At 37.3% G+C, this 11,301-nt stretch overlaps 1 protein-coding gene across 1 annotated transcript; it reads left to right on the top strand.

Moving 5' to 3' along the window:
• The first annotated feature begins 776 nt into the window (after positions 1–776).
• On the top strand, positions 777–5,195 carry AUD1 (NAD(P)-binding Rossmann-fold superfamily protein). The gene is made up of 6 exons (XM_086589451.1): positions 777–1,472; positions 1,556–1,702; positions 2,061–2,224; positions 2,797–2,871; positions 3,398–3,490; positions 4,795–5,195. Exons 1-6 carry the CDS (start codon positions 890–892, stop codon positions 5,005–5,007), a joined length of 1,275 nt encoding a protein of 424 aa, XP_086445577.1. The 5' UTR covers positions 777–889; the 3' UTR covers positions 5,008–5,195.
• Positions 5,196–11,301: the final 6,106 nt, after the last annotated feature.

Below are 11,301 nucleotides of genomic sequence, written 5' to 3'. Positions count from 1 at the left end.
ATGCAAAATATTTCAAAATCTTAAAACTAAAATTTCAAAAATTCAAATTCGATCCGCCTCGTGTCTATCATTTGAACAAGGGGACGACGAAGATGTTCAGCATCAGTGGCTACTCGAGTTTTGAAATTCAAGAAGATCTTATTTTAATTATTTACAATGCACTTTTGTAAAGTTTTGATAATCGTCATTTCGTCATTCTTCAGCACTAGTGACTTTAAGTTTGAGGGCTTTAGACTGCACAGTGCACACCACCACACACTGTCTGGGCTGGAGAGGCATCTGCGTACCAGTACATGATGAAGAGTTTAAGAGATCTAAAAAGAAATGTCCACTCCACTTTGATTGCATGACCAAGTAGCCTATTTTAATAGATTTTTAGCGCATTTTTTGTTAGAAAATGAGATTAAAAATTTGAACGTGCTTACGACTTATCTTGTCATCTGCATTGGCCATTAACTACGTAAAGGTAGTGTTCCTGTGATATGAAGTTCAATTTTTAACTAATATAAACTAATCTGTGCCTAAGTTAGATTGATCCATAATTCATGTGAACGGAGCTCAAAGCAGTGGTCTAGTTGTACGTATTAGAGTCAAAGAGTATCGGTCTCAACACAATCCTTCCTAGTCTTATTATTATCACCAAAAGCGTTGATGCTTGATAGTGGGTTGAAAATTCACAAAAATCTAGGTCGCTGTATGGATGCAACTCCCAAAATAATATCAAATATGGAAATCCAGTAAAAGTCAAAGTAAACTCCTCCCTATTTATTTATATTTAATAGAGATTAAAGCTTTGGCTGAAACTTGTTAAATCAGTCGCGCGGGGAAGACTCCATTTTCTTCTTCTTACAATCTTTCGAGTTTTGAGTTATTTAGATAGATCTGAAAAATGGGATCATCAGAACTAATATACAGAGGGCATGAAACAGCACCTTCAAATCCGACTTACTCACCCAAAAGGCCCATCACCTTAACTCGGCCTATTCACTACCTCCTCCGTGAAAACCGCCTTGTTTTTATCCTCGTAGGTGTAGCTATAGCCACTATCTTCTTCACTCTTCTCCCTTCTTCTTCTTCTTCTTCTTCTTCTTCTTTACGTTACGAATCTTCAATACCAAGCAACTCATATTTTCCATCTGAAAAGTTTAATAATAGAGATACGGTTAACCTGGGTGGGAAGATTCCTTTGGGGTTGAAGAGAAAAGGTTTGAGAATAGTAGTGACAGGTGGAGCTGGATTTGTTGGGAGCCATTTAGTTGATAGGTTGATTGGTAGAGGGGACAGTGTGATTGTTGTTGATAATTTCTTTACTGGGAGGAAAGAAAATGTCATGCATCATTTTGGGAATCCTAGATTTGAACTTATTAGACATGATGTTGTTGAGCCTTTGTTATTGGAAGTTGATCAGATCTATCATCTTGCTTGTCCTGCTTCCCCTGTTCATTATAAGTTCAATCCTGTCAAGACTATTATATCCTTTTGTCACTTTTTTTTTCGGTTTTTGTTATTATTATTGTGTTGTTGTTGTTCCTTGATTTTGGTATGATATTTTACAAGACCAATGTGGTTGGGACATTGAATATGCTTGGATTGGCAAAGAGAGTAGGTGCAAGGTTCTTGCTGACTAGTACTAGTGAGGTGTATGGTGATCCTCTACAACACCCTCAGGTTGAGACTTATTGGGGAAATGTTAATCCAATTGGTAAGTAATCATTTGGATCCCTGGATCCGACTTTTCTAGTGTGCACATTTCATGGTGCATGGTTAGTGGGATTAACTGTGTTTTAGGTAGTAATATTCTGTTTCAGTAAAATGATATATTGTCTTTTTTCTTTTCTTTTTTACTTTCTTGGTCATGCAATATGTGTTTTGAAGATAATAGGCCTTCCTTTGGTGTGATACAAATAAAAACTGTTAAACTTTCCGATGTTTGGTTGGGCCAAAGAGACTTTGTTGAGTTAATTTGGTAAATTGGTGTCTGGTTGTTGGATGAGTAATTTATACATGATTTATAATGGTCTGACACAAACACATTCACATGGTGGACGTGGGGCTTACAGGTGTGCGAAGTTGTTACGATGAGGGGAAACGTACAGCGGAGACGTTAACAATGGATTACCACAGAGGAGCTGATGTTGAGGTCAGGATTGCCAGGATCTTTAACACCTACGGACCCCGCATGTGCATTGATGATGGTCGCGTCGTTAGTAATTTTGTTGCTCAGGTTTGTTCTGGTTTTCTTTTGGGATTTTAAGGTTTTGGTTCTCTTAAATAGTGCAAAGTTAGGCTTTGGGTCGTTTTTAATTGTTAATCAAACCTTTTTTTTTTCTCTCATTATTATTGCTATTAAAGTTGAGATGGAACATAAGGTGCATTATTTGAACAGCTTTGCCACACCATGCGAGAAATAAGAAAGGTTTTCCCTCTTTTGTGCAGTTGTAGTTGACCCTCCAAATTAAAGGATATTTACCTGCATAAGAGAAATTTGCATTTGGCATAAGGTTTTTAGTATGTTTAGTTAATGAGAGGTTAGAAACCTCAACACTAAAATCCATCAAATACATGACTGAGTAATTTACTGGGACAAGTTAAATTGCCTATGGAACTTTCTCAGCTACCATCACCAGTATAGTACTATCCCATGAAATATACAGTGGACTATGCATTTACTTTTGGCGTTGTGGTAGTAGCTTTTTATGTGCAGCAAATGTTCAGGGCACCCAGAAGCAGCATTGGATTTTATAGATAATTTTGCTTAGATACTTATATATCGTTGTTAATGGTTGTCATTTGCAGGCATTAAGAAAAGAACCACTTACAGTTTATGGTGATGGAAAGCAGACTAGGAGTTTCCAATACGTTTCTGATCTGGTAAAGAAATAAAACCTTTAGTTTGTTTGTATGCTGTCTTCTTTTTGTTTCCATTGTTTTGCTGGGGTTTCAGGCTGTATTAAGGGTGATGTGGTTTCTTTTGGTCTTGAGATATTAGTATCTGGCTAATTACTCAAGTGTTGATGTAATCTTCTTGGTTATATTAATATATTAACTTTTATCGATAAAAAATAAAAATAAATAAATAAATAAAACCTTTGTTTCAACTTTAGTTTTAATCAGGTTTTGTGGACCAGATCATTAGGTTGTTACTTCGTTTGGATGTAATATGTTTCCTCAGTCATAGTCAATGTATTTGAGTACTTTTCATGATATTACTCCTCAATTCCTCTTTTAAAAATCGTCTTCGCCGTAAAATGGTTGAAGTTTAGCCTCTAAAGAAATCATGGAGCTGGGGGAGGGGGGTGACTTGACTAGAGTAGTATATCCATGATAGAAACGAAAACTTAAAAAACGGAACTAAATCTCTAGTAATGGATTGTTAACCCTTTTTATTATTGTGCAGGTGGAAGGTCTTATGCGGTTGATGGAAGGAGAGCATGTGGGACCTTTTAATCTTGGTAATCCTGGGGAATTCACTATGCTGGAACTTGCTCAGGTATTCCTTTCATTGAGTCCATTTCCATTCTGAATTCATGCCCTTCATCTTGATTCAAAAGATTGAAACTGTTGTGGATAGACTTTTTCCTGCCACAACCATTAGAAATAAACCAATGTTGTCATTTTAACTTTGTTAATTAGCTTGCCAAGAATGAGACATTTAATGGTCAGGACCTTCAAATTCCACCGGATTTCTTGCGTGAAACAGTTTTTGACATGTTGTAAGGCCCATTTAGATTGTGAAAAAGCTGCTAATAAGCTGATATTTACGCATTTTATTTAGTGAAAAGCAAAAACAGAGAAGCGAGAAAAAGCTAGGGTCTAATGATCCCAAGTAGAAACTTACAGAATGACAATACTACTCACATGCAAAAGTTACTGGTATGTGGAGATTTGAACTTGTCTCATCTTGTCTAAGGAAAGCTCCTAATACTAGTTCTACTTGAGACATCACAAGACATTGGTATATAAAGTGAGACGTTGTCTGACACTTCCACGTCCAAGGACGAGATCTTTAAGTTCTGATCTCAAGGAATATAGTTGTAAATTCTGGTCCTAGGACTGGTAATCTCAAAGAATTTGTTTAGTGATTGAGGGAAGAAAGCAGTTCACTTTCAGTTGTGGGTTTAACCTGCAACCTTATAACTTTAGTTGACTAGCACAGTCTACCGTGAATCCGTGATCTCTGCTTTTGCTTTTGTTGCACACCATTACGTAGAAGCATCTCACTTATAAAATTTGTTTTCTCCCAGGGTCTCCCTTTTAATAAGGGTGATACCATTTTCTTTTGTAAAAGGTTACCCTAGAAAAGATACATATATTGACCCTTTTTTGTCTTACAACCCTCCCAACTTGAATTTTTTAGCTCAGTTTCAGTTGCTGTAATCTGTGTTAGTTACCTCTCCCTAGTGATCTAGCGATCAGTTAAGGGTACAAGAGTCTCCATTCAATAGTTGGGAAGGACTACTTGTCCTTTGGGCTAAATGTGATTGTATGGTAGCTTCTAATGGAGCATTAATATTAGTACTTCAACTTTGTGGTCCTTCAGCGAGTTTACTTTCGGAACGAAAGGCAATACCTTAAAAACCATATGGTGGGCATAAATAAAAAAAATTAAATATGATACATTATTTTGAAATACATTACTTCAAAGTGTCACGACACGGCGACACCCCCTTTGGCAGTTTGGCCTAATTATATTTTGTTGCTAGATATGATCTGAAGTCTAATTATCTAATGAATTGTGTACTTATTACGCAATGATTGGACTGATTAATTTGATAATGGTCTTTTTATGCACAGGTTGTTCAAGAGACAATAGACCCAAATGCAAAAATAGAGTTCAGAGCAAACACTGAAGATGACCCTCACAAGAGGAAGCCAGACATCACCAAGGCTAAGGAATTGCTTGGATGGAAACCTACTGTTCCGCTCCGTAAGGGTCTTCCACTCATGGTGTCTGATTTCCGACAGCGCATCTTTGGTGACCGCCAGGAGGGTGGTTCTGCCTCGTAAAAGTAATGTCTACAATTTTAATATTCGTATACAATCACTCATTCTTCATATTAGAAGAGCTGCAGTATCATCAATAGGTGCTCACAATCAATAGATATTGTATTTTTTGGTTTTTATAATGTTAATGTCACCATAGACGGCGGGCATTGCAGTGCCATTACATCTTTATTTGTTAGATATTTCTCTTATTCTTTCTTACTAGATTTATTTCCTTCAGCATGTGAACGTTAGTTGCATCTCTGACGGTGAGATTATTAGGACTGCTTCTACCTGCCTAATACTTTGGATAAATTGGTAAATGGACACGGCTAATAATTTATGGGGCGGAATAATATCTTGTGATTCACTAGTACAAAATTTTTGTTTGTGATTCAACTCCTAGTTCTAAGAAATTTGGGAGGGATGGGATCAGATCTTATTATTTGTTTGCTTCTTTATTTGTGTTATTATCACGGCTTATTTATATTAAGCAAAAGAGCATATGGAATATCTTCCTCCACTGCTTCCATGGGCCACACTGTCCGGATAAGAGGTCATTCAGAGGATGGAGGATCCTAGACTTCATACACATTTTACCTTGGGGAAAACTGAGGCGGTGGTTCTAATGGTCTGTGGTGATAGTATTCTTGAGAGTAATAGAACTGATCAATGAGTTTGTTTATACCTGCCTGTTATATGAACTCCACTTATACGAACTCATAAAAACACTCCACCATGAAAACAATGAATTAAAAGCTGATTTTTGGTGGAGATGTTCTCCCCACAATATATATCATCCATTATATACACCGTGTTTGGGATGTACTTGTTACGAAAAATGTTGCATCTATTAGACCAGATCATCCTATAGAGCAGCAGACTACTTTTATTGATTCTATGAACCAATTTGGAGCCGCCTTTGAGGGGATTTAAACCAGATGTCAATCCAATCATTGACCTGCAGGCGTTCCAAGGGACGTTAAACCGCAGTGCTCTTGTGAAGGGTGCTAAACCAGATGTCAATTGAACATGGCGAACACTTTCAACTCCAGTATGTAGCACATTAGAGGCTTATGCGGAATGTAGAAGGGAGAGGGCTAGAGGCCAGGTGGCCTCTTGTGGCATTGTGGGTATTATCTTGTGGTTACATTTCTAATCTAAACAAACAAAGTTTGTCTAGACTCTAGATTGGGTTTTGGGGCTTTTGGCAGAATTGTAGGTCCTTCCTGCATTAGTTTATGATGCACGGATTTGATCGTATGGACATTATGGAAAATCTCCTAAAATAAAGTTGTTGAAATCTAGGATTTCTCAATGAGAAAGTATGTCAATTTTGAGTGACTTATAGGAAAATTAACTAATAATGAACTAGGTGAGCTGCTAGCAAAAATTAAGTTCAGCAACAATTCAAGACTTATAAGTGTGAAACAGTTTATTGTTGAAATTGAAGTAGGGTCGCAACCATGGAAACTTAAAGTTGAGACTCTTATAAATTCTTCTCTCTTCTTCTTCTTAATACCTAAACTAAATTCCTAAACAGCAACAAAGTGTACCATCTTCACATAAAGACCCTCACCCGTTCCCTTCAATTCCTTACAACCTCAGGACCATCCGATCCCCATGCACACAAAGTACCATGAAAGTATTATTCTCCGTGTCCTCATCGTCCATTTCAGAAGTTTTCAGTTTTCACATCATTAACACACTTTGCTGGTGACTGACTATTTACCTAACTCCAGAGAAGAACAACCCTGAAGAGGCGCTGATATCCTGGTAGAGTCATGGAAGGCGTTACCCGGGTCAACTCTTACCCAGGAGGAGGTTCATGTGAAATCCATAAAGCTCTTACACAATCCAAACTTTTGCGTAACATCGCCCCAGGACTTGAAATAGGCCGCATCTATGCGGCCGAGGGTTATGCTCGTGTGTTGAGCATGACCGGTGTCTACATTGTCTCCTCTAGTCCTAGCGCTCCAACCTCTTTAGTGGTCTTGCTCAGGCGGAGCCAGGAAATTGGGTGAGGGTGAGCCACAACTAGTCACTATATAAAAACTAAAATAAAATAACACTCAATTTGTCGAATTTTTGTTTTCCCTTGCATATTTTTTAAAAGTAAAAAAGAAAAAAACACAATTCGAATCCCATCCCAAAAGACATGTAAATTTTGGAATTACAAAAAACTAGATTGCTTAATAGATCGATTGAGGAGGAAAATATAAATAAAAATACACAGACATTTAGCTTTAGAAAATTAGGAACTTAAGAAGAAAGTGCCTACAAATATATGCTTATGGAAACCACTTTAAAATTCCACAAATGAAAAAAACAATGAATTCTTTGGAACTGTAAGAAAAATAGTCCAAAAGGCATTGGAAAAAAAAAAAAGCACTTAGACGCAATAAAGAATATTATAGAATGTTTAGACATTTTTTTTTGGCTAAAGGGTAATTAATAGCAAAAAATGGTGTTACAGACTTACAAAGCGTTTACAAATTCTAGATTGGGAATATAATTTCCATGTTTACGCTTTCTCAAAAATCTATAGTGGGTAATCAAAATTTGGATTTTCAAACTAGCTTGTTGCTCCAACATGGTTTATGATCCCACAATTGTTTTAAACTATACATGTTTAGACACCACTACATTTTTGTTGTGTCACTTTAGCATTTATTTTAATTGTTTTCGTTTTCATTCAATCCCAAAATTCCAATCAATGCCTTAAGTAGATTCAAAAGTAAATTTACTACAGTTTTATGCAACAAATTAAAATTGTAATGGACTCAAGTAACCGATGGATTGAATTCATTACATACAAAATTGAATTATAACTAATAAAATTCATTATAAAAATACTAAAAAAATAAGAGATTGGGGAATTAAGGTTTAGAAAATATACTAATAAACATACATATGAATTATTGGGACTGAGACTTGAGAATGTTATTACTCTTTTTTTCTCTTTCATCTTTTTTGTTTTTCCAAATAAGAAAAAACACTTGCCAAAGTGTTGTTTCTCAAAATACATAAAATTAGAGATGGAAATCTTTCTCATGTTAGTTAAGGGAAAGGGGTTTTTATTTTTGGTCGGTTACGGTGAGGGTTTAGTAACAAAATCATTTTCATATACTAGTCACTTTTGAGGAAGAAATTGAGGGTGAACCAGGGCGTACACTGGCCCCTGGCTCCGCCACTATGCATTGCTTGATAGTATCCCCATTGGTGCCATTACTGCCCACGTTCCAAGGAGGAGTGCTACCGACCGCATTCCAAGAAACTGATATTATTGTGGTAACTAGATCAATTGCCAAGGATACTTGTCTTACTTATGATGTAGAAGATCTTCCAAGGGTTGTTAGTGTGGCGTTTTTCCTCGCGTCTTCAGGTCATCGTGGTCCTGTTTTGATTTATGTTCGAACATATATTTAACAACGCCTAGGTGTGCAGAAATGAACCGAAACCTTTGGGGTTACCTGAGTATCTAGCTAGATTGAATTATGCTCCTGAAGGAAAATATTTAGAAGAAATAATAAGCATTTTATATCAATCAAACAAGTATGTTGGGGGTGGATGTTTGAATGCTTGCGACGAGTTGAGACGTTTTGTTGAGCTTATCTAGTTCAGATGAATTGTCCATTTCTAGAATCAGTGGCGGAGCCAGGAATCACCGGCACATGGGGCACTTGGATACCTTACCGGGAAAAAAACTCATCTTGATTTGGTTAACCATATATTAGCAAATAAAGTTTATTATTAAGCCACTAAATATCTAAGTAAGGATTTTTTTTTAATGGCCTAACCATCAAGTATTACATTTTCATTGAAAAATGTGGTAAACTTAGATTGGGGATAATATATACCAAGAACCTTTGAGTCTGTACACATGTTTCACTTGATATCCTAGCTTGTCAATCGACAGTAGTGCAAAGTTGCTTATATATAGCAGAATGGTTAAAATGCGTTTTGGGTAATTGTAGTAGATAATTCACCTGGATCCTTCAGTAATTGAGTTATTGTGCTTTGACTTAAAGGGTGGAGGTAGTCCATGGCGTCACTAACACACATTGGCAGTAACTACAAACTGATTTCTGCCCTCAAGTTCATCTGGGGTACGTGCCCCATGTAACCACCATGTGGCTCCGTAGAATGGACTGTTTATGGGGATTGAGTTACTGGTAACTTTATTGAAGCTTTTGCTAGCGGAGCTAAGATTGTTCACGTTGATAATGACTACATACTCGGCTGAGATTAGGAAGATTAAGCAACCTGATGTCTCGGTCGCTGGTTTTGAAAACAATGAACAGAATGTTAAAGAAGAGATCAGAGCTTAAGATTGACGTTTATGCTTGGAGGGAAGAGCTCAAAAAGCTGAAACAGAAAGATATTTGAGACCTTTGGAGAACCAATTCCACCTCAGTATGCTATTCAGAGGAGTTAAACTGATGCTGTGGCGCCAACATCAGGCGTGGACTGTTGAATGGTACAAATTCAGAGGTCCACGCCAGTGGCTATCATGTGGTGGAGGTGCTACGAGTTCTGGTTTACTGCAGAACCTGCTGTAGCTAAACGGCTAAACCTGATGGAAGAATTCTCATACACATTAAAAAACTGGCTACAGTAAGTGCTGAGAACCTTCCGTTTAAATCATGATCTTGAACAACCAACAAATAGGCATGGTTGCCCAGAGCGAGGATTGGGTTTATGAAGCAAATAGCGCTCACACTTAGAAACCCGTTAAAGGAATCGGATATATTCCCAGAAGTGTTGAAGTGTTAAATCCACCAAAAAAATCTGTTGGCAATACCTGCTGCCCGAGTGATGGAAAAGGGTTAACTAAGGGAGAACCCTGGGTTAACCCTGGTCCATATTAGTTGGATATCGTTGTGCCTCGTCAAGAAAATTCATTACCCCCGGTGGCTCTGCTTTCAAAGATTTCATCACTGAGTGTGGTGAGGATCTAAATACTGCTTTTCTTCAGTGACTGACGCTGTTATGCTTTATTATCCAAATCAAGCCTGACAAAATAGGTGGGACTATAATTTGTGTATCAGGTAAAATGGTTCGTTATATTCCAGTTTTGCTATGCACTACCAGAGTGTGTTTGGCAACTGAGACTAGAAACTAATTAGGAATAGAATGGAGTAGGAAACCATTGGAATGGAATCTATTAGAATAGAATTTGATTCCAACTTACAAAATGTGTATTTGGCAAACGTTTAGAAATCATCGGAATTCAATTCCTACTTCAATTAATGTGTTTGGTTGCCGTATAGAATCCTCTAACAGACTCCAATTTTTAGTTTATTTCCCCATTTTCGGATTAGAAATAAAAAACCGATTCCCATAGTCTAGGATTCCTTTGGATTAACAGGATCTGTCAAAGACTTAATAAAAGGAATTGGAGTCCGTTTAGAATCCAATTCTATGTCTCCAAATAGGCCAAAAGTGAGTGGTCCACCAAGTATTCCAGTTAATTCCACTCCTCAAGTCTGATTCCTGGTAAACAAACGCACCCCCAGGGTATGCCGGTTAAACTCTAGGTTTAGGGGTTAAAATAACTAAAAGATGATGCTCATATTTTAGCCTCTTCATGATAATGAAAAAGTTGTTTCGAGTACATATATTCACGCTTAGAAGTCATTTAATCAAAGTGTTGTTTGCAATCTTATCAGCTTTTCTTCTGAGCTTATACCTAGAGTTAATGTTTGAAGACCTGAATTTTGATGATTGTGTCTTAAAACCAAAGCTTCTAGTTTACAGTACAATAAACGACTAGATATCATTCTCACACAAATCGGTATAATAACTAGTTAAGAAAAGTGAACTCATCTTCAGTGCTGGCGATGAGGTCTTCACAGCATCGTGTTACGGTTTCGTTTAATATTTCTGTGAACATTGATCACTTAAAAACTCTAGTCCTCCTCTATTTTCCTTCCCCTTCCCATCCATTCACTGAAGCATAGGGCCTATAAGGTGATGCAGACGCTCTTCGGGATATCACATTGTTGCGTCTTTGATGAGCACACAGAAAACGTAGAAGTGGAAACTTTAAATCAACTCCCAAACATGCCTTCAACGAGTGATGTAGTTGGAGACAGGCTTCAGTCGTAATATTGGCAAAACATAACATTCAGTTGCCTGACTATGGGCTATAACACATCTTCAGCAGACCAGAGCCGGACTAATTTTGCTACATCCATTTCACAAGTAAAATGCAGGGTGAATTGGGCTTTTCAAGACCGTTGCTTGCTAATGAATGAATGTCCAACTACGTTAAATGGTAAGACTGTAAGAGAGTCTATCTCTGTTGCAAATTGT

The sequence above is a fragment of the Coptis chinensis genome, chromosome 2 (genome assembly GCF_015680905.1).
Source record: "Coptis chinensis isolate HL-2020 chromosome 2, ASM1568090v1, whole genome shotgun sequence".
Classification (NCBI taxonomy): domain Eukaryota; kingdom Viridiplantae; phylum Streptophyta; class Magnoliopsida; order Ranunculales; family Ranunculaceae; genus Coptis; species Coptis chinensis.
This window is presented reverse-complemented; position numbering and strand designations above follow the sequence as displayed.